Here is a 24,608-nt window from a genome sequence, read left to right as displayed (position 1 = left end):
AAGCAGCCACTGAAATTTTAGTTTTTTCTCTATTTATTTCACATCGGTGCAGCTATGGTGAGGTGCGTAAGATGCAACGTATTTGTTTGAGCAAAACTTGTCCTTAACAGGAAGAAATTGGACAGTTCCAAACAAGCATTATTTGACTTACATTGGTTGCCGGGGAAAGCAAGGATTGAGTTCAAGATGCTTTCTTTCATGTATAGCTGTCACACTGGCATAGTACCTATATATTTAACAGAATTGCTTACAGTTCTTAGTAGACAAGGTTTGAGATCGTCAGAAAATTCTGAATATCATTATGTTGTTCTATACAACAAGTACAAAACATTTAATAGTAGAAGTTTCTGTACTACTAGTGCAAAACTGTTGAATGAACTGCCGTTAGAACTACGCAAAGGTAAATCACTTGACACACTCATAAAAAATCTTAAGACACTGTATTTCAGAGACTTCATGGCATTGTTTTAAATTTTTTGATATTTGTTTATATGCGATAACTGCAGGTGATGGTTTTTAAACTTTTGTAAAAGGTGTCAACATTTATATTTTCAAGGTTTGTAAAATTAAATATACTTGCTGGTACAGGCTCTTTGGGATGGGTAGTGTGTACTATTTCTTTTTGCAAATGAAAGTGATGGCACAGGGTGTTTGAACTTCTATATGCAGCCCGCCTGGCCGTACCATGTATTACGGCTTTAAGCACAGGGGCAAAATGGCCTCAGGGGGCAGGGTGCGGTCATGACTGTTTGTTTTTTAATAAAGTTATTTGGTATACTGGTTTCAGGTTGTCTGTCTGTCTGTCTGTCTGTCTGTCCGTAGACACAATCTTGTGCGCACCAACTCTCCTCATCCCCTTGACAGAATTTAATGAAACTTCGCGCAAGTGATCAGTAACAACAGTTACTGTAGTTGTGCATGGTGCATGTTAGGTTCTTTCAGAAATAGAATTTGCAGAGTTACGCGACTCTGTAAAAATTTTGAAATGTTTTTGGCGATTTACTTTTGAGCTTTCATTTCTCTGTTTATAATACCAAAATTAATTTTTCTGTGCGGTTTCTTTTATGTCACACAGCATTTTGTCTATTAGATATAGCGGTTTGGAATTTTTGGCAAAATGTGTCTGTTTTCATATCACTGTTACAATTGGTTGTTGCTCAATTCAACGTATGCATAATCCTGTTGTGTAGGGACTGGATTGTGCGTAAGTCTGGTTACTCTGAGCATTTTGCATATGCCTAAAATGCAGTACTTGTAAGGTGGGTTGAGGCGGGTGTAGTGTCGTCTGCTGTGGTGTTGAGTACATCGTGTGCTGAGACCGTTTCTGGCACGGGTATATTGAACGGGTCAGTTAAAGTCGATGCGGTGGAGTTTTCATCAGTTGTATTGTTCGTGCTGTTGTTGTAACAGACTGAAAATACTTCAGCCCTGACCGGGGTTTGAACCGGGAATCGAACCCGGGACCTCTCACACTTAAGGTGGACACTCTACCACGTCGCTGTAAAAGCTAGCTCAATAGCAAGGAAGTATAAGTGCACCCTTATACTCTATCCTACTACATTGCTTCTCATTTTTGTCTAGCTACTGTTGACTTCGAATACAAAAATTTTCAGTTCAATGATGCAGTTTCATAGGTAACTCTCGGAATTATATTTTACTGTTGACATTTAAGCCAACTTAGTGGCTAAAGATGGGCCGCCGCGTGTGTTAACACGGCGTTTCAGGTCTCAGGCAACACCAAACGGGAAATTATCAGTAGATCGGACAGACTCAGACAGAATCATACATGACAGTTCAAGTTTTGTTTCATCATGTGCATAATCTAATAGCAGTTAATTTACAAACATGACACATTATGATAAAAAATCAATAAGGTCTAACAAACGTTGATGTTCCATAAAGTCAGCTGTTTGTTTTTCATTAAACGCTATGTCATAAGGGTCACTTGGGGTGTATACAGTTTTGTTATGCATAGGAAGAGGTGTTAGACATAATATTTGTGTAGTGATTCGAGGCTTCCGATTAACCAGGGGCCCAGTTAGCCCAGTTGGTAGAGCACCTGACTTGCAAGCAGGGGGTCGTAGATTCGAGTCCTACACTGGGTAGATGATTTTCTCACCAAAATACAACATTGGCGACGAGGTAAATTGAAAAGTGCGGGCTACAGTGACCAGTTTATGTAAAGGATGCGGTTTGGAGGGCTATACTCTGTTGGAAACTGAACAGTTGATGTCCCGCTCAGCAATTCCACTGTAAAAGAAAGGCTACGTCGCCAGCTATACTAGTATAGGGCATGCGGTATTTGAGAGGCTATATTCTGTTGGAAGCTGAACTCTATGATTCTACGTTAAGGTTTAAGCCTTCAAAAATTAAAGTGAGGAGGAGTATAGTGATTCAAGACTTCTGGTCAACCAGGAACCCGGTTAGCTCAGTTGGTGGGGCACCTAACTTGCAAAAACAGGGGTCGAAGGTTCGAGTCCCACGCTGGGTAGATGATTTTCTCACCAAAATACAACATTTGAATCGTTTACGATGACTTTATATTTGTTCTCGTCATCACTTGATACTGTGGTCCTGCAGTTAACAGGAACTTTTACTTCTGTATTGTCAGTTAATTGTGCTGTCTCGAGTTCAGATCAATATTGTAATGAGGTTTCTATCGGCAATTATATACCCATACTAGCCAGAGGCTAATTTATACTGTAGTACAGAATTTTTTACCTGGTAAGCAAAATATTCACTATAATTGTAATCCATTGTAATCCATTGTGTTTCATTTTTTCAGTTTGTTTATCCTATATTCTAATTAAATTCGCAACATCGTTTAGTTCTAACATTCACAGACACATTGGTATAAAACATTTATCCAAACGAAGTTTATTTGTACAATATCTATCAATTTCTTTACAGATCCAAAATAACACCTCTTTTTCTCTATTTTTATTTGTTTACAGTCTACAGTTAAATTGGCCATAATTAATACATATTTTTGTTTCAGAAAGGGCTCAGACTGGCTGCGATCATGCAAGCAACCAAGGAGTACGCCTGGTGTTAGACTAGCCACTAGGATGATTTACCTTTTCGAATTACATTTCCTAGAAACAAAAGTCAGTCTATCCGAGGAATGATGTTAAAATTGGACGGCTCAATTCACTAAATTGAATCATAAAAATGTAAAACAAGGATATATCATTATTAGTCTTGAAACAAATCGAGCCTGGTGGGACACATTTGTATATTTGCATAATCATTTGTCCCTAATCATAAGCTAAGTATATCTTCTTTTGTAGTTTGAGGGACTTTTATCAGCTATAAGGCCTGAAAAAGTATTTGGTCTGAAACATTATTTTGGTTGAACCTATGACAGTGTTTGAAATAATGCCTTGGAGAATGCATTTCATTGAAACGGACGAAGTCTGATAGTCTGGCATGGAACAATCTCTATTTTGAAACTGTATATTGTTTAAACAACCTCTGTTCAGGAATTAGTTTTTGAACATTTTGTAAAATAACGCTGGGTAAGAAATCAATAATATTGACGTTAAAAGTGTTTCTATATTCTGAACATTTGTCTGTCTACTATCATGTAATTTACTGATTTATTTACAATTTTAGGGGCCTCCGTGGCCGAGTGGTTAATGTCGCTGATTTCAAATCACTTGCCCCTCTTCGATGTGGATTCGAGCCTCACTCGGGGCGTTGAATTCTTCATGTGAGGAAGCCATCCTGCTGGCTTACGGAAGGTCGGTGGTTCTACCCAGGTGTCAGCTCCTGACGAAATATTAAATGCACGGAGGGGCACCTGGGGTCTTCCTCTACCATCAAAGCTTGAAAGTCGCCATTTGACTTATAGTTGTGTCGGTGCGATGTTAAGTCCAACAAAAAAAAAATAAATAAATACATTTTTTTTTAACTTTAGTACTTCGTTCCTTTTAGCTTTTACACGTACACTTTCCAATACATTGAAGGTGAGTAAGTCGGAAAACACCGTGGAAAACACCTCGGTAATTTCCACGACCTTGAACATCTACTTTCGTTTTCTATTTTAAGTCAGAACGGACTACTTTTTCGTGGTATTATCGGCTGGTCTAGCATATGATATTGTGTATACAAAGGTGACAATAAATGCAAAAACGAAACTACATTTAAGGTATGTTATTCATACTTCTATTTCTACCTTCGAGTATTAAATTCATTATGAATATATATTCTATATATAATTATTTTTTAAACTTCTTAAATTATCTAGACTTTAAGCTTTACACGTTGGCGTAGCGGGGTGGTTGCTACCTGATTGCATTAGGCCTACTTTATATTGTTCATTAATGATATGCCTATTGTTTTGTTATATTTGGCCTTTAGTTACGATTTCACAAATCATTTATCAATATATATAGAACATAATTGTATACATATTTGAGATGCAAGTGTGTGGGCGTAGCCGGGGAGAGAGGGGGTGTCCCCCCTCCAACGTAAAGTCCGGGACCCTGCATTGTTGATATCTTAAAATTGAAATATTAGTCATTTTAGTCAAAATTTTCAGCTCTCTTTGCTCACAAAACTTTGACATTGTCTCACACATTCATGCTCAAATATGTAAAATATACGCCAGATTGGACGATTTGAGGTAGGCTATTCTTGCGGTAACGGCATGCCCTCGTACCCCGCTAGAAACTCGGCCTCTCAACCTGAATCCTGGATCCACCCCTTATTAGCTGGACTGTAAGATGAACAAATGTTGTTTGAAGTTGCTTTGAATGTTTGTAATATTCTGGATACCTTTAATTCAGCAGGTACTTTATTCGAACGATAATTTGTTCGGGGTTTTAAACGCAAATCAATATCTTTGTGGGATATTGAACGTAGATTAATAATAATATGCAGTATATTATTAGAGAAACTCAGCACTCCAGTCCTAATATATAGAAGCATAGATTTGTAAACCATCACTTCTGCGTGATATGTCACCTTGCGTTAGGCCTAAAAAAAAAATTCTTTGTTTCCGGTAACATGCTCAAAAAAATTAGGGTAGGTAGGTCGGAAAAACTTTTTTTTTTGGATTTTTTTTTTATTAAGGGAGACTTTTCGGAAATTATTTTTGTGTCAAAAAATGAATACAAATAGGGGGGTTATGCCTCTAGAGCAGCAGTAAGTTGATTTATAACATCGCTGTCCATGTTTAAAGCATAAAAAGTGCAGTTTTGCAACTTTTTGTCAAAAAGTTGAAAAAAATGTTCTCCAAGGCCATAAAAACATTTAGGGTCGGGCCAAAAATTTAGGGTAGGTCGGGATACCGGAAACAAACAATTTTTTTTTTACGCCTTATTAAAGAAGTTCGAATACAGTCTGTGTAGCAGACTGTGGTCTGCTATGCATAATCTTGACCATTCTTTTTGTTTTAAGTTTAGTTTATAATCCCTCGTCGAAGGCGGAGGGATTTTGTTTTGGCGTTGTTCGTCCTGCTGTTCGTTCTTCCGTGCGTACGTTTGTGCGTCCGTCCGTCCGAAACTGAAAATGCTTATTATTTAAGCCAGAATCACTAAACCTCACATAATTATTAGCTAGTACATGGCCTTTGCTCACAAAGTGTTATCCCCTTTGACCTAGTGAACGTAAGAGTTTTCCCCTTGATTTGGTTCCAGAAAAAAAATGTATTTTAGCTAGAATCACCAAACCTCACATAGTTATTAATTAGTACATGACCTTTGCTCTCATAGAGTATTATCCCCTTTTTTTCCCCAATGATTTTGTAAGAAAGATTGAAAATGTTTATAATTCAAAAGATATTTAAGCTTCAATTACCACACCTCACATAATTGTACCCCCCCCCCCCCCCGACAACAAAGTTGTAAGGGGGGGGGGGGGGGGGGGTATACTGGTTTCAGGTTGTCTGTCTGTCCGTCTGTCTGTCCGTAGACACAATCTTGTGCGCTCCATCCCTCCTCATCCCCTTGACACAATTTAATGAAACTTCACACAAGTAATCAGTAACAACAGTAGTTGTGCATGGGGCATGTTAGGTTCTTTTAGAAAAAAAAATTGCAGAGTTACAGGACTTTGTTTTTTATTACTTTACTATATACATAGACACAATCTTGTGCGCACCATTTCTCCTCACCCGCTTGACACAATTTAATGAAATTTCACACAAGTGATCACTAACAACAGTAGTTGTGCATGGGACATGTTAGGTTCTTTCAGAAAAAAAAATGTGCAGAGTTACGGGACTTCGTTTTTTGTTACTATACTATATACATAGACACAATCTTGTTGGGAAACAACTCTCCTCATCCCCTTGACACAGTTTAATGAAACTTCACACAAGTGATCAGTAACAACAGTAGTTGTGCATGGGGCATGTAAGGTTCTTTCAGAAAAAAATTGCAGAGTTACGGGACTTTGTTTTTTGTTACTTTACTATATACATAGACACAATCTTGTGCGCACCATCTCTCCTCATCCCCTTGGCACAATATAATGAAACTTCACACAAGTGATAAGTAAAAACAGTAGTTGTGCATGGGACATGTTAGGTTCTTTCAGAAATTTTTTTTGCAGAGTTACGGGACTTTGTTTTTTGTTACTATACTATATACATAGATACAATCTTGTGCGCACCATCTCTCCTCATCCCCTTGACACAATTTAATGAAACTTCACACAAGTGATCAGTAACAACAGTAGTTGTGCATGGGGCATGTTAGGTTCTTTCAACAATAATTGCGTTATGGGACTTTGTTTCTTGTTAACATACTATGTACATACAGTCTGCATATGCAATCTTGTGCGCGCCTAATTTTCCGAACCCTTGCACACAATTTAATGAAACTTCACACAAGTGATCAGTACCAACCCTAGTTGTGCATGGGTATGTTACGTCCTTTTAGATAAATATTCTGCATAGTTATGGGACTTTGTTTTTTGTTACTATATTGTATACATACAGTCTATATACATACAGTCCACATAATTATGCAATATTGTGTGCGTCAAATTGCAATGTATTGTGTCAGTGCATGCGGGGGTACATTCATCACCTTTAGTGATAGCACTAGTTATCAATTAACACATGGTCTTTGCTCACTTTTAGTTTAATCGTCCTTGACAGTAAAAAAGAATTGACTGTGTCCAAGTAACCTATTAAGGGAATTTCATGTAAAATTATACAACTGTAGATCGCTACAGGGGGGTGGTGCACGCACAACGTCCGTCAGTATCACTTCAGTTACCAGAGTTATTGCCTTTTAATTGTTTTACAATCCATATATTCCCACATAACAAAGTAATCCATTGAAGGATGAAATCTAACACAAATATTGGTCGCTGTAGGGCGGTATATACATCTTTCATCATTGTCTGTTCAGTTACTGCAGTTTTAAAATCAATAGATTCCCACAAAACAAAGTAACCCATTGGTGGATCTTCACAAAGGGGTTTTTCCATTTGATTTGGTAAACAATAGGAACCAACAAACCACTGCCGAGTCATATTGTACATAACTTGTAACACCTACATCAGTTTCTAATATTTTAACCTCTTTGTACCATTCACTGACATCACGTTATTTGTTTTGATACATCCCTTCTTTCAGAAAATTCTAGCCATTTTGATAGGGTAATTCGTCAGATGTTTTAAAAATGCTTTGGATTTAAAAAAAATCTAATCAATAACCCTTAAAATTATAACAAGTTGGGAGTTTACATAATTGCCTATAAACTAAATACGGATTTGGTTGACTTTACAATATAGCTATATCTGTTACTTCCAAAATAAGGTTGTTGATGGTGATAATTGAGACGTTACGTCAGATGTTGACGTAAATAAGAGTAACATGACGTGGCGTGCATTTGATAGTTCAACACCCTTTACACAAGCTTATTCACTGTGCTGTGAATTAGAAGATTTCTCTTACATAAAAGTAATTAAGGCGACATTACATTTCCGTACGTAACAGCGTCCAGACAGAATGGCTATACATAGCTTACTTCATATATATGGTGAAAAATGTTAAGAAATTGTTGGAAAAAGCAAATTTCTACATACAAAGTAGTGCTGGCTATTGCATAATTTTGGTATTACACTAGAGTAATAACACTTTTACTTGGACATCGTTGTAAGTATATAAGACATTTGTCAAAAAAAGAAATGTTCATGTTTCATCAGGAAAACATGTGATAAAAAGAGTATAATTATGCATATACATGATACATGTAGAATGTCCCATGTTAACAAGAAAAGCGACTATACACACATATTGATTAATGAAAAAAAAATATGGAAGTTTTAATAACCTTCGGAATGGTCAAGACTTTTATGTTTAATAACATGTAAAATGAATCTGTATTTTGTTAATCACTACTTGTTTTATTTTTACAGTTTGCGTAATGTCAGGAGGTCGTAATAGTGGGTTTGGTGCAACCGGGTCAAGGCTTGATGGTAATTGATAAAATTTTAATATGGCTGTGATTAACCAATCTATAAATATTTGAAATGTTCCCGCATAAATTAAAATCTTCCTTTTTATATGCCCATGAATTATACGAACGTATTATGTGATGGCGCGTGCATCCGTAGGTCTGTGCTTACATTTGAAAACTTACGTGGCTATAACAATAAGTAACTTCTTTCAATAAAATCTGGAAAGAAGATCCTTCGGAAGCACCGAGAACAAGGCAAACAGTGAAAATTGCAGACTTGATATTAATGTGGCTATTTTTCTTTTTGGTGGCTAAAGGAACATTAGAGAGAACAAAATGGTAACCACATTAATATTCATATGTAGGAACGTTCGTCCGACTGTCCTTCTGTCATTATTCGTGTTCATAACTGAATAACCATTTAAGGCATTGACTTTTAACTGGGTACATAGATGGCGTGCCTAACCCCCGCCCACCCCAAAAACATCTTTTGTTTACTTCCTTACTTTCTTTACCCTTTAGTATCCTGTCACCACCACGGCGCACACGCACACACACACACACACACGCACACACATACACACATACACCCTGCTTCCACCCAACTCCCAACGCACACTAAATGGTTTAAAGTTAATTGTTGTTTCTTCTGTTCTCTTCTGGTATTACCCGTCGGGTGTATATTGCCACGCTTGGCGGAGCTCTAGTTTGGATTATGAAAACTAAACTGTATGTCTACTATTATACTATAAATTAACAAACATGTATACATACCTTTGCCGTATTCAACTAAAACAAACTTCTCAAAAAGGAATTGAATATACCCAAAATCTTGTAGTATACTTTAGTTTTACTGATATATAAAGTACACTTTTGAATCTTTTGAATTTATAAAGATTCAAGAAATAGAATTAGCATTTAAAGGTGCAAAATAAAGACAAATGAATAGACATAAATCTTAAAAAAGACTACACATTTTGAAATATAGTACTAAATATTACGATAGCCGTGCAATATTCCCTTGAAATCAACACATGTACAGAGAAACAAATGATTGTTTCTGTTTTTTCTTAGACTGACATGGGGGGTCATTTTGTCCTACTTTCGTGTTTATCGCTTTTCCGTAATCGGTCGGAAATTCTTCGGGATCACGTGATTTTAAAATTGTTTCAAACGAATATCCATTTAAGACGCGCAACAAAATAACTGTATTTCCATGATGGTAATTATGCACGACTTGCACGAAAAATATGGGATGTACACAATTTAAATTTAAAATTGACAGTGACATATATTAGGCCAAGACAATGTGTTTAATGTCTAAAATCTTATTAAATTAATGTAGCCATGTGTACATAAATAAGTGTATTTAGGTAAATTTCAATCATACTTTGTTTCTGCAGTGTAAGACAGTTACTCATTTATATTCTTAAAATTATACTGAAAAGAGATTATTTGAAAAAGTTTACAGACGAAGTTGTAAAAACACTTTTATTCGGGAAGGGCCTGAATTGTCCTTATGAAAACTTGTAGTATAGCTGTACATTACCTGTATTATAAGAATGATTTTCATGAAGTTTTTGTGAGTTACAAAATTGTTGAATTCCATGTGCTAAGTTTGTAAAAATCACGTTATCGTTTGGGCATATGATATATTTTGCATCTATTTATAAATTATAGCCTCGTTTCGGAGGATTCTTCTGAAAAAGTCCGAAGATGCTCGACGGGTTCGTAAGCAGTCGGAAAGCATACTTTCGGTTTGACATAGGCAACAGTTTTTGTTTATTTGTTAGTTATTCTTGAACATATTCATGACTATTTGGTCAGAACCGATGCAGTGGGCCATATTTTCAGTAAATAGGAAGTCTCAGCTACAAACTCTGGTTTTCATATAATACTCGTTCGGGTTTTAGTAATGGACCTTTAAATAAGATAACTTTTCAACTGACTTTTCAGAAATAAAAATGTAGAAGTTGATGATATTATTCTATTTTAGTCTATTCATATGACACTTTTACTTTTGTAGGACGAAATAAGGGCGGAAATGCCTTTGAAGTTGGCACCTTGATTTTTACATGCGAGAGTAAAAAGACAGAGCAACCAATTACTTGGTGGAAAAATGACAAAAAAATTCCTGATCATGAAAATCAACAGCAACTGAATTTGAGAGACGTTACGTTTGATGATACTGACAAATACTTTTGTATTTATGGAGACGTTAAAATTGAATGTTCTGTTCGGGCTAAAAGTGAGTATTGTTTTTCCCTACTTTTGCACAGAAACAATTTTTGTCAATTTTTATTCTTGATTTAACGACGACAGTCAGTTTATGTAATACATTTTCAAGTTATCATTTGACCTAGCCAAAATAAATTAAGATGAAACAAGAGAAAGATAATAAGAAGCTGCACATTTTCATTACTATATTCAACAACTTTGTTCTGTCCGTCAACATTTAGCTTGTGTATGCGATAGAGGCTGTATTTTTCATCTGATCTTTATGAAATTTGGTCAGAATGATAACCTTGATGCAATCTAGGCCGAGTTTGAAAATGGGTCATCTGGGGTCAAAAAGTAGGTCACTAGGTCAAATCAAAGGAAAACTTTGTGTATGCGATAGAGGCTGTATTTTTCAATTGATCTTCATGAAATTTGGTCAGAATGATTGCCTTGATGAACTCTAGGTCAAGTTCGAATATGGATTAAGTGCGGTCAAAAAGTAGGTCATTAGGTCAAATCAAAGAAAAACTTTGTGTATGCGATAGAGGCTATATTTTTCAATTGATCTTCATGAAATTTGGTCAGAATGATTGCCTTGATAAAATCTAGGTCAAGTTTGAATATGGGTCATTTTGGGTCAAAAATAAGGTCACTAGGTCAAATCAAAGAAAAAACCTTGTGTATGCGATAGAGGTTGTATTTTCCAATTGATCTTTATGAAATTTAGTCAGAATGATTTTCTTGATAAAACCTAGGTTGAGTTTGATTATTGGTCATCTGTAATCAAAAAGTAGGTCACTAGGTCAAATCAAATAAAAACATTGTGTATGCAATAGAGGCTGTATTTTTCAATTGATCTTCATGAAATTTCGATAGAATGATAGCCTTGATGAAATCTAGGTCAAGTTCGAATATGGGTCATCTGGGGTCAAAAACTAGGCCACTAGGTCAAATCAAAGAAAATACTTGTTTTTACTCCAATTTTAATAATATTTGGTCAGAATATTTTTTTCCATGAAATCACTAGGTCAAACATGTTTACACTGTTATGGTGTATTATGGTGTGTTTCTCAGGTGAGCGACCTAGGGCCAATTTAGCCCTCTTGTTTTTTTTTCAATCCTGTCAAATTATGGGAGATTTGAAGAAAAAATGTACACTGTGTTTTATAACTATTCTATTATGATAAAACTTAATCACAAAGATATCAATTTTTTTAGCCGTACGGTTGTTGTATTAAAAAGTCATAATCAGTAAATTCCAAATTACAGCAGTACACATGATCATTGTTTTCGTATCAACGTGTACATTTAATATCAGGTGTATGATATCAGTAATAACACCGCAATGGATGACTGCGTTAGAAAGTACCTTCAAATTTCTCCTAAACTTCTTATCTAATATTGAACTTGTCAGTGTAGATTTCTTAAGGCATAATGAATCCATACGAGTATCTTTTCTTATTGTTAGTATTTTTCGAGCTTGAATGACCAGCTCGATATTCTACAAATTTCACATTAATGCTATACCTTTTACAGAATTGCCAGTAGAATACTCTACGCCGCTCAAAAGTGTGCAGAATGTCAAGGAGGGAGATAAATTGACCCTAACCTGTGAATATAAAATACCTCATGAATCTGCACAGTGGTTCATAAAGGACGGACAACAAGACAATAGAATAAAATTATCGGCCGGCGAAAGTATACAACTTGAAATTAAAGATATCACTAACAACGACACAGGAAAATACCTGTGTAACTACAAGGGAGTAGAAATAACAATACAACTTAAAGTAGAAGGTGAGTGCTGCATTAGCACTGTATCATATATACATACATGAACTAATTTATGCAACAGGTATCACTGGCGCCGCCCCGGAGGGCGGATCCTATTGGAATGTTTTCTGACAGGAAGTCAAGGGCTAACCGGAAGTTAAACCAGATGTAGTAAAGATCATTATATTTCAATGATGAAAATAATATTAAAAAAGCTGATGATTTATACACTATGTATTAAGAGAATAAGTTTATTACCAAGTTTATACTATTCTGATGCTTGTTTTGTTTTACCTCGTTGTTTCCACCCACACTCTACCCTCCCTATATGCATGTAGGTCTGACAGTGGTCTCCTGTATTTTACTTGCATGTGGTATATTTATGTCACTATGTAAATACAAATATGCATATTAATTCTGGTTTATTATTATTATTATTAGATTTATATAGCGCCCTTTTCATGATAAACACATTCAAAGGCGCTTTACATATAGCAAACGCAGCCTCACAGGTCGCGAAATTCATCCTCTACTAGTACAGACACAGAGCGATCTGACCAGAGGGAACATTCAGTTGAGTCCACATTTTATAGGAAGATGTTAAATCAGATATTATTTTTACTTTTGTAATTGGAAAGTACACGATAACTTAATATGTTTATCGTTATTTTCAGAACCGATTTGAAAAAAAGTTTCTTGTGTCTTGTATAATTTTCTTCTATACCGGTTATATTATATGTACAGATTAAAACAATAAAACAATAGTATTGAGCCCATCAGTAGAATAGTGTAAGTAATAAATTCTTAACTTAACTTTGTTTTCTTGGAGACTTCTGAGAGTAGTCATATCGGGGTAAACTTTTTAATGTTTTGTTTTTCCATTCTCTTACCGACGTAATAGGAGAAAACAAAGAAGAAAAAAAGAAGGGAAAGCTGACGTGTTTTAAATGTGAAATTAAGACGCAAGATTCACATCCAGTGAAATGGTTAAAGAACGGTGAAACAATCGCTGCTGATAAAAGATTCAGTTTCCTTGATAATAAGGGTAAACATCAGCTGTCCATAACGAACTTGAGAATGGACGATGCAGGGGAGTATTCATGTAATTGTTGGGATGGTGTGTCGCAGAGTACATGTACTGTTACAGTTCTAGGTAGGTAACATAACATAATTATATTACTTTATTTCATGTACAGGAATATAAGAGTATAGATTTAATCTGATATTTTGACAATAAAAAAATCAAATATAACTGGAAACAAACCAAAAAAGTAAATTTTAAACGTGATTTAAAAAGAAATTCAATTTGTACATGTGATATCAAAATATCTATCACTTGTAAACACCACATTTTTATGTCCCCAGTTATGAAGACCTATCATGTGTCGGTGCGACGTTAAATCCAAAAAAAAAAAAGACCTGGGAGACATATAGTGTTTATTAAACTGTCCGTCATTTGTCATTTCGTCCGTCCGTCCATCCGTTACACTTTCTTGTGAACTCAACACCTGCTACAATTTCCATCCAATTGAAATAACACTTGGTATACATCATAATCATGAAGTGGACATGCGAAAATTACCGGGACTTTCATGTTAGATGAAAAAAAATCAGGAGGTCTGGCCCTTTTTTGGACTGAGAAATATTTCAAATACATCAGAACAGTGTGTACTCAATTCCTACAGTTTCTATCCAACATGTCCGATAGAAATCAAACTTTGTGTACACCATTATCATGAAATGACATGTGCATATTGTAGGGACTTTCATGTCAGATAAGTTTTTCTAGAGTTATGACCCTTTTGGACTTGTCCTACAGTTTCCATTTAATTAAAATGAAAATTGGTCTACGTCATCAGCATGAAGTGGACATGTGCAGATTATCTGGACTTTCATGCCTGATTATATTTTCCGGGAGTTATGACCTATTTCGGACTTTGAAATATTACAACTGCACCAGACGATTGTGTTCTCAACTCCTCCTACAGCTACCAGCCACCTTAAATGAAACTTGGTATATGTCATTAACATGAAGTGGACATGCGCTTATTAATGGGACTTCAATGTCTGATTATTTTTGTGGAGTTATGGCCCTTTTTGGACTTTGAAATATAACAACTACATCAGAACATTGTGTACTCAACTCCTACTACATTATCCATTCAATTGAAATGGAAGTTGGTCTACTTCATCAACATAAAGCGGACGCGAGCATATTATCGGGACTTTCATATCGGTTTATCGTAGTTTAGTTAATGCTAATTTATTTTAGGTTGATTCTACAACTCGCATTAATCACTGTCGACACCGCATTCCTGATGGAATCCATCGCTACGAGTGTAAGAGAGGAGAAGCCAGTTTCCCTTTTAATACTGAGCGCCAAGCAAGGGGGACTACTGGTACCATTTTTCACGTATTTGGTGTAACGCGGCCGGGAATCGAACCCACGACCTTCCGCCCTCGAAGCGGACGCTCTACCACTAGGCTATCGAGTCGGTTTATTCTAGCCGGAGTTATATCGCTGTTTTGGACTTTATATTAAAACAACTACATTAGAATATTGTGTACCCAACTCCTCCTACAGGTTCCATCCGATTACAATGAAACTTGGTATACATTATCAGTATGAAGCGGACATGCGCATATTATCGGGAATTTCATGTCAGATTATTTATTCTGGTCTCATGGCCCTGTTGTAGACTTTATTTATTATTCTGTCAAGCATTTCATTGTGGGCAAGTGTCATACAAAGTTGACATCATTCTTGTTCATTTTACGTAGGTGAGCGGTGTGCACCGCTCGCTGAAATATCAGGTGTTCACTCGGTGAAAATATTTTGATCTTATGCCGAACCAAACAAATATCCTCAATGTCTTATCAGATATACTCCAGCAAGTTTTAAGTTTGATACCTACTCAATCTCGGCCAGACTCAGCTTTTACTGGTGGTGGAAGACAGTAGCTTTACCATCGAGCATTATTTCGGGCATGTGGACATTGGACAGATATGGCAAGCCGTTCAACTCTGTACATACTTAAAGTATAAAGATATCTCTTTAAGTTTTAAAGCTATAGGTTTAAGATCAAAGTACAAAGTATACCTTTTCAATGCCAAGAAATATAATTGTGCTGTTAATACTCAGATCACATATTTGGCCAAATGTTAATGAAACTACGTCATGTTTGCTGTAATAAAGTTTCGGATTAGTTCGAAACCGGGTCATCTGGGGTCATAAATTACGTCATAAGGTCAGATCATGGAAAAAACATTGTTAACACTCTATATGCCATATTGTATACCAGGTGTCTATGAAATATGGTCAAAAATACTTGTCATTATGACATTTATGTCAACTGTATTACCGAGGTGCTCAATAGGCCAATGGAAAACCTTAATAAAGCTCTAGAGGTCACACTGTCTACTTGATCTTCATGAAACATTATCAGACTGTCTATGTAAAATCTACTGGGTTGTTTGAGTTCAAAGAACAAGGTCACCTGGTTAGATGATAGACAACATTCTAAATGCAAGATTTTCAAGCTGATTTTCATGAAACTTTGTCAAAATATTTGCATTTATAACATCAAGATTAAGTTCGAAACCGGGTTATCAAAGAAAAACAAACTAGGTCACTATGTCAAATAAACCATGTAAACAACCCAGGTGCTAAATTTTCTTCTCAATCTTTGTGAAACTTTGATAGAGTTGTCATTTTTAAGAAATAGGTAAGGTGAGCGATACAGAGCCTTCACGGTCCTCTTGGTTGAAATACATGGGCATTTTTGCAGACTTTAATGTTTTTTAAAACTTTAGGTAAAACTAAAAGGACATAATTATAGTAAAAATAAATCCTCTTTGAGGATTTGAGCCTGCACTTGATGTTCAGGTGCTTATCTTTACCCTACATATTACATACAATCAGGAGTTATATTCTTATGCTTATTTATTTTCGAAGTTATCTGGCAGTTTGAAATTGTTAATGATTAGTACATTTAAATGCAGTTTGAGATGGAAAGTTCACATCAATAACATTGTAATTTGTGCCGCCAGATCATAAAATGCAAGTTACATGTATTGTTCTGATAAAGGGTTTTATTTTATGCTAACTGATGAAATACTGTATTCTGTCAGTGAGATATAATCCATATCACTCACTGCATATCAATCTGTAATGATATAGCTTTGCCTATCCACTTGTAGGCCTACATTGTGTATAAATGATATAGCTTTGCCGATCTACTTGTAGGCCTACATTGTGTATAAATGATATAGCTTTGCCGATCTACTTGTAGGCCTACATAAATCATTACTTAAAACAGGCTGAAAATTGTAGTCGCACTTTGTTCTTTATAGTATGTTTCTCGATTCAAATTATAAGTAAGCATAAAATAAAATGAAAATTTGTTTGTTTTTCGTGAATATAGAATATCTCACCTCAAAGTGAGAACATTTTCACATTTTCACTCGCGCTACGCGCTCATGAAAATATTTGAAATTTTCTCACTTCTCAGTGAGATATATTCCATATTCACTCAAAACAAACGAATAGAATCTATCCTCTATTTGTAAAATGATATTACAAACATATATTGTACTAACTGTCCCCAAGTGCGAAGCTTTGTCTTGAACTTACACTTAGCCGTTAAATCAGTAATACTTTCTTTACAGCAAAACCGGATCCACCAGCTGACTTGGAGGTGGAAAAGGTTTCAAAGGGCAGTGTTGCGTTGAAATGGAACGCTGGGTTGGATGGGGGATTGCCACAACAGTTTAAAGTTGGATATAAGGCATCAGGAGGTAGACAGAATTTTAAGTTTGTCGATGTTCAGCCACCGGGAAGCACTTACTCAACAGTTAATCGTAAGTAGAAGCAGGCTGATATTTTATCAGATCATATTACCGAACATAGCGTTTTACAGTTTAAGTCGAGCACATAAAATCATGAAATTGTCAGTGAAAGCATATTAATAAAATGACGTGTTTAAAATTTGTGTCATATTATATTTTAGATTTGGCTCCTGGCGCTGAATACGAGTTCATTGTGATTGCTTTCAATAACGTCGGCGAAAGTGCGGACTCCAAAATGATCAAGGCAAAGACTCCAAGTATGTTTAAATTATTTTCCTAAAACTTCTGACTTATTTTAACATTACATTTAGAGAACAGTGTATTAACTTGCTACATATTTTTACATTCGTTCGCGCTTACAATATGTAATGTATCATCGATGTAGCTTTGAAAAGTTTGCGATGATGATTAGTTTATTACCTTGCAACCAGACGGCGTTTGAGCTTCCGATTATCTTTAAAGTAAATTGAGTGTTACAAACCATGTATATTAATACATATTTCCGTTTTAAACTTGACTCTCAGTCAGTACACAAAGTTTAAAGAAAGTCTGTCCCTGGGAAAATATTTGCCTGTATACATATAGAAAACTGCCCGATGCCTTTAATAAATACTATTTGGATGGTCGATCGTATGCTTGGCAAAGAAGCAGATTCTTTTCATTCTGATTTTGTTAGAGTTACTAGCGTAATGGAAATAACACAAATAGTTGTAATAAAAATTTCAGGTCATTGATAAATTTTAGTTTAATTTACGCAAAAGCTTTTCAAGTATTATTCAAGAAAAAGACCAGTAAAAGATAAAATGAAACAACTGTATTACCCGTTTCATGATCCGGTTCTTTCAGTTTGTATTTAGGGACAAAGTGAAATAAAAATAAAATAAGTAATTTTCATTTCACTTATACATTTTTCAGCAAAACCGGATCAACCAGTTGACTTGCAAGAAGTAAATGTTTCCAAGGACAGTGTTAGTTTAAAATGGAACGCTGGGTTGGACGGGGGATTACCGCAACATTTTAGAGTTGGCTATAAGGCAGCGGGAGGTAGACCAAATTTCAAATTTCGCGATGTTCAGCCACAGGGTAGCACAAGCTTTAAAGTTGATGGTAAGTAGGTGCAGGATAAAAAAAACATTCAGATTTCATCTGATCAAATTTTCGAAAGTGGTTTTTGAGTCGGCTAAAGGCTGAAAGCCTTTTGACGAGTCCTTGCTGTTCAGCGATTCTCTAAATGGACCGAATAACACGTGAAGAGATGTAGTTCCATTAGATTTCTCAAACTTCAAACAGTTCACTGCATGAATGAAGTTAAGTTGTGTCAATTCCCTTTGCTATGACCAATATACGATGTAATCTGTCATATTTATGACTTGTAATTGTGCAATACTCGAATGTAACTCATTAAGCATAAATTGGCATTTTAAGAATTGCGCAGGCTTACAAAGCTTGGGTAACATCCAGCGAAAGACAAAAAATAGTTCCACAGGGCTCCAGATAAGATGCCTATTAGCGTAAATTACGTATAGAAATAATGCAAATACGCATGTCTAATAATTTCTAAGCGTATAAAAACGTATATAAAATTACAGAAACGCACACAATGCTTTTTTAAAAACAAAATCTGAATCGTCTGGATGCGTTAGGTAACATAGCCGATCAGCCTTAATTCTCCCACATTGAACGTAAACACGCATCGTATGATTTCTATAAACTTTGCGTGGGTTGAATTTTGCAGTCAGTAAACGGATGAATTATCGGAAGAAGAAGCGCTATTGGTTTGTTTAGTTACTACTGATATTAAAAATGATTTTAATTCTTATTTTTCGAGAAATAAACAAATCGGCGAAACATTAAATTGTATTTTCTTGTAGTTTTTGAAATCGAAAGTAGATCGTCTATGTTTGGCTGCTTTCACGAAACGAAACAACTTTTTTATGAAAAGATTTAAATAAGAGGTAATTTAACCGAAAACTTCAATGTCAGATACTGCCAATTGCTGCTAAATGTCTTCGTATCATCACAATTTGTAAAATATATTGTTGAAACTGGAGAAAAGTGTAATCGTATCCGGATATAATATTTTGGGTAAATATCGAGCTGTGTTATGAAATTTTAAGAAAAAAACTAAAAACAAACTGAAACTGGTAGACTATACTGTCAGTACATCAATCATTAGCCGACTCAGGCCCTTCAGGCCTTTGATTACATTTAAAGTCAAAAACTTCAAATCATGAAATTGTCAGTGAAAGTATATTATGTTCTAAAATTTAATGCATAATATTTTTATTTCAGGTTTAGCTCCTGGCACTGAATACGAGTTCATTGTGGTTGCTTCAAATGACGTTGGCGAAAGTGCTGAGTCCAATAAGATCAAGATAAAGACTCCAAGTATGTTGTTTTCCTAGAACATTTCCGGCCTATTAACCATGTCGGGCCATCGGAAATTGATTTATTACATATTCTTATATGCCATCACGTATAAATGTATAAACTGTTGTACATAGAAGTTATAATTAGTCTATTACTTCTTAACATGCAACTAAGCGTGTACATTTGAGTTTCCACTTGGGTCAGTGCTAGAAGACATGACAGATGTTGCAAACATATTCGAGTCTCCTGTTACATTAAGCTCAACTATTCGAAGAAATGAATAGGATTATTGTACTCGCCTTGGAATCAGCGTCGCAGTTGTATTAAAGGTTCTTCTCAATTTCGCTATTTTTACCTAATCATTTTGCCAAATTTCATCCAAGCTCGCATAAGGATTGGTCTTTGTAAGGGGTAGACCTCTTGTGATTACGGGTTAGGTGTCATACAGGTCAATATAACTGTGATCAGATATTGTAGTAGTACTGGTTAGATTTTTATTGTCAACTTCACTAAAATTGACTATTTCTTCTTAAGCACTGTCCCTAATAATCATTCAACCTCACATAAAGATTACTCTGTGTAAGGGACAGACATCGTTTTGTTCATTATCAGGTTACACTTAAGGTCACTGAGTCATATTTTGTAATAGTGTTAGTAAACGGTTTTATATGACACTCTTTCCAGTTTAACTATCTGATTAACTTGTTTCTTAGTATTCCTCATACTGCATCCCTACCTCTTACAGATTTGTTCAAATGGGGGAAATTGACTTATAACCATTCATGATACAGTGTCTTATACATATGTTCAAACTAAAATAATCAAGGTCAGGGGAGCGACTTTGGGCCTCTTGTTTGTTCATAGTGTCCCACCTGCTCTCACCTACAGACCCACCTATTTCAACTTCAGACAAAACAGTTAATAAATCGTTTTACATTTCTCACATTGGCTTATATTTTTATAAGCTTCCCTCAGACATTCATCTAGGCCAGAACACAATTTGGCCAAGTTTTGGCATATATCTCATATTGTTTCTTACCATCTTATCATCTCTATCCACTCCACTCATGCCCGATAAAATCGTTTTCATGTTCCTTTCTCTTTTAGAATGTGCACTACTTGTTGTTACGTAGTACAGTGCGAGTCAGCAACACACACACCCGCCCCTATACACAAAAATGGAGTTTTTCTTTTCTGTTTTTCTGTCATTTTCATTTTCTTGTGGCAAACATTTTCGGATATTCGGGCACGCTGTGCTCCGACAACTCCCTGTATGAAGTTTTACAGCTGTAAAAGACCTGTATTTTTGTTCAAAATTACACATTTCAAATTTATACCTGTAGATTTCATATAACAACATTGATTTTACAGCTGTAGATGTAAAAGGTTGAAGGTCAGTAATTCAAATCCTTCTCTGTTTCATATAAAAAACGACAACTTCAGGTTGTCTTTACGTATCTTTCTAGAACATCACTTTTTCCTACACCTATTGTTCATGAAAGTTCTATAATAAATTAACGAAACAATGAAAAGAAAATAGGGGGTTGAATAGTTCCTAGTGAAATGCCAGTCAGTTGTGGTCTTACCTTAAGGATGTACGGGCGAATTTTTTCTAACGTTAAGAATTTTTTCTTACTCTGTGAACTTGAAGAACATTAGTTTCTAAGACAAACAAGAGCAGAAAAACATAGGTCACCGAACTCGTTTTAATTTTATAGGGTATTTTCTTCACCAACTGTTTACACATTTCTGAAATTTTGTAAAATTGAAAAAATGTTGGTACTTTATAAAACATATAATATCCTACTTAATCTTATAGGGATTTCAGGTCTTACAGGTTAATATGAATATATGGTGATGTCAGTATTATATAAGCATAAATGCCACTAACAAATCTCTTTAAGTTTTACATGTTGACATAATTATCCCACCCAATTTATTTTCAATGGAAAAAACGTATTTAGATCTACAAAAAAAATTCTGACGTTAAGATTTTCAAAATATTTTGCAGCATTAATGACACACAAAAATGCTTCAAAATGGAAAGAAAAAAAGTTGGGGTCACCGTGCATCTAAGAGATTTATTAAGAAAAAATTGTTAAAAAGTGGTGGATTTTGATATTTTTTGTTCTTTTTGTTTTAATTTATATTTTCTAGATAATATAAAGTGCTATCTTAAAAACTTTTATTTTATTTATAGCTTAACATTATTTGTATCAGTCAGAAAAATATCAAAATCAAACCGGATCTACTTTAATAGATATTTGCAATTACCTACCCCTACCCCATTGTAAATCTTACATCAATTTTAGGCAAATGCCAGCCAAAAATATGGGTGAAATTTTTTTTTCGCAAAAAGCGTAATATATTTGGTTAAATGGTACATTATTAGCCATATTTTAATTACTTAGCATTAATTTTTGGCAAAACTTTTGTTAGAAAGCAATATTCGAAGAAACATTTTTCAAAATGGCGGATATCCTGAAAAAAACGCTCGTACATCCTTAAAAATGGCACATATTTGCTCTTTTCCGCACAATAAACCCCATACTTTCGGTTTCGTTCTGCAAAACTTGCCATATTGAGTGTACAAACATGAAAACCGTCTCATTTCATGCAGAATGCATTCTAGTGAATTCTGTACGAATTTGCGCAAAACAATGGGAAAATTAGGATCTATTAACTTTGGACTTATCTCGACTACACCATGGAAGCACATTTTCGACCAAATAACTGACCTTATTCCTTATTTTCCGCCGAAATTAATTAAAGACGGCTGACAGTACTCATGTTTCACACCAAAAATGTTACAGCTGTAATTTTGAGGCATGACCATTCTACAGCTGTAATTTTCAACTGTATTTTTACAGCGGTATTTTTGAGAACTGCATGTTTTACATCTGTAAATTTTCCACTCACAGGTCTTTTACAGCTGTAATTTCAAAATACAGTTCATTTACAGACGTTTTACAGCTGTAAAACAGTTCCTATTTTCGTACAGGCCTTCGTCTTGGTTACGCTCAATGCGTCCAAAGGCTCTTCTCAGAGATTTTTTGTTATCACAACAACAGTTTTTAAGTGTAACGGTCGTTAAAAAGTGTCCCATTTCGTGGACTAAGTCAAGTTATAATTTTTGGTTTGGTTGTATTGGAAAATATGTGATAAATATTTATCAAGTTTCGTAAAGTTCATAAACGCTTTTTAACCACACATATAGTCAATTTCATACAAGTGAAATACATATACTTTAGATGATCTGCTGTTAAAATATTGTATTTAGACAATCAGTCGTGTATCTAGCGACAATTTTTCTCTGTAGTCGTAACGAGAAAGTTAGCAGAAAATTTAGACCATTGATAAATTTATCCAACACCATGTTAAGGATTTATAAGAAAGGGAGCTGTTGAAAATAAAATGATAAAAGTAGCCGTATTACCAGTTTCATGAACAAGTCTATTCAATATGTATTTAGTGAGAGAGTGAATATTATGTGTTGTATGAAGTTGTTTTCATTTCGCATATAAATCGTTTTTCCGCAGCAAAACCGGATCCACCAACTGGCTTGCAAGTAGTAAATGTTTCACAGGACAGTGCCATTTTAAAATGGAACGCTGGATGGGATGGTGGATTTCCACAAACTTTTAACATTGGCTATAACCCAACAGCGAATAAACGAGAATATAAACACCTCGATGTTCATCTGCCCCCGGATAACACCACATATACTGTTGAAGGTAATCAGTAGCTAAGTCTTACGAGTCATCATAATTTTCAATTGAATTATTTAAAATGCTACACAGTCACATCCCATTTAGAAATAATCAAATCATGAATTGACCTGTAAAACACAAGTCCTATGATGTAATGAACATTGAATTAGTTTTAATGCATTTTAGGTTTGGTACCTGGAACAGAGTACGAGTTCACAATGACGGCACGCAATAAAATTGGCGTGAGTGAGACATCCGATACGATAAAGGCAAAGACTCAGAGTACGACTTTTTATTGTTATTGAACCAGACAAATAAAATATTGTAACGTATCTGGCCGTCCGTCGGCGACGTCAACAATCTGACTGTTACTACTGTAGAGGTCACAAGTTTGGACAAATCTTAAAAAACTTGTCTGTAATGTTTCTGTCAATGACATCTCGGCAATTTGTTACTTGGTCATCTTGTGTCAAAGATAGATCATTAGGTGAAATCTTTATATAATCTAGGTCGAATGAAAATATTCAGTCTTCTAGGTTTAAAACATATTTCATTAGGCTAAATTATAAACTTGGTTAACACGTTCTACCTGATTTATATAAAACATGGTCAGAATATTTTGATACTAGGTCTTCTGTGGTATGTACTGAATGTCAGGTGAAGGACAACAGGAGTGAAGAGCGGTACAAAACCTATATATTACCAGTATTATCAATTCAAAAAACAACACGGTACTTAGTTTTGTGAAACACGGCGTTTTACATGAAAACTTTGAATTGAAATGTTAGGTGCTATTAAGTATTGCAGTTTATTAATCTAATATAAAAATGTAGGCTGACCTTTAAGTAATTACAATATACAAAATACTGACAGATGATTTTGCTAATACAGAATTTATTTCATTACGTATTGCAAAGACTGGAATTAATTGTCAGAAATCAATGTTGTCTTTCTATGATTTTGATTCTATATTTCTGTTTCAGGTGCTCTTTTGAACTGGATAAAGTGAGTTTAATAGTTTGTTAATAGTTTATTATATAACTGTATTTTCTTTTTAACTACGTTCTCCACCAAAATTCTTAAATATCATTTAAAAAGTATAGATTCTAACTAATAATAACAAAAGCATTGATTACATTTAACCATATTGATAATGACTAGGTTTATGATGGTTTCGTTTCTGATGCGAAGGAATTATATCACGAGGAAAATGAATCGGGTCGTGTTAGAATTTCGTTTAGATACGACGCCAAAAATGGTTAAATACCAA

General features: G+C 35.0%; 2 protein-coding genes across 3 annotated transcripts in view; both read left to right on the top strand.

Moving 5' to 3' along the window:
- The window catches only part of LOC128546472 (electrogenic aspartate/glutamate antiporter SLC25A13, mitochondrial-like), a 46,080-nt gene extending 43,025 nt beyond the window's left edge, over positions 1-3,055 (top strand). Inside the window, exon 6 of the mRNA XM_053517024.1 lies at positions 2,999-3,055. Coding sequence (XP_053372999.1) covers positions 2,999-3,055 — 57 coding nt within the window. The remainder of the gene's footprint in view (positions 1-2,998) is intronic.
- A 961-nt stretch (positions 3,056-4,016) lies between these two features.
- LOC123561132 (receptor-type tyrosine-protein phosphatase F-like) overlaps positions 4,017-24,608 on the top strand; it is a 32,541-nt gene continuing 11,949 nt past the window's right edge. The window contains exons 1-12 of one of the 2 annotated variants that reach the window (XR_008365910.1): positions 4,017-4,150; positions 8,377-8,436; positions 10,444-10,665; positions 12,174-12,434; positions 13,312-13,563; positions 17,079-17,270; positions 17,420-17,515; positions 18,174-18,365; positions 19,551-19,646; positions 23,168-23,362; positions 23,525-23,620; positions 24,322-24,343. Coding sequence is in view for 1 of the 2 variants with exons in the window: in XM_053516635.1 (XP_053372610.1) it covers positions 8,385-8,436; positions 10,444-10,665; positions 12,174-12,434; positions 13,312-13,563; positions 17,079-17,270; positions 17,420-17,515; positions 18,174-18,365; positions 19,551-19,646; positions 23,168-23,362; positions 23,525-23,620; positions 24,322-24,343 (1,676 nt within the window). In the remaining variant the exon portion in view is untranslated. The remainder of the gene's footprint in view (positions 4,151-8,376; positions 8,437-10,443; positions 10,666-12,173; positions 12,435-13,311; positions 13,564-17,078; positions 17,271-17,419; positions 17,516-18,173; positions 18,366-19,550; positions 19,647-23,167; positions 23,363-23,524; positions 23,621-24,321; positions 24,344-24,608) is intronic. The other variant, XM_053516635.1, reaches the window with a different exon arrangement.

This window comes from Mercenaria mercenaria, chromosome 10, assembly GCF_021730395.1.
Source record: "Mercenaria mercenaria strain notata chromosome 10, MADL_Memer_1, whole genome shotgun sequence".
Classification (NCBI taxonomy): Eukaryota; Metazoa; Mollusca; class Bivalvia; order Venerida; family Veneridae; genus Mercenaria; species Mercenaria mercenaria.
This window is presented reverse-complemented; position numbering and strand designations above follow the sequence as displayed.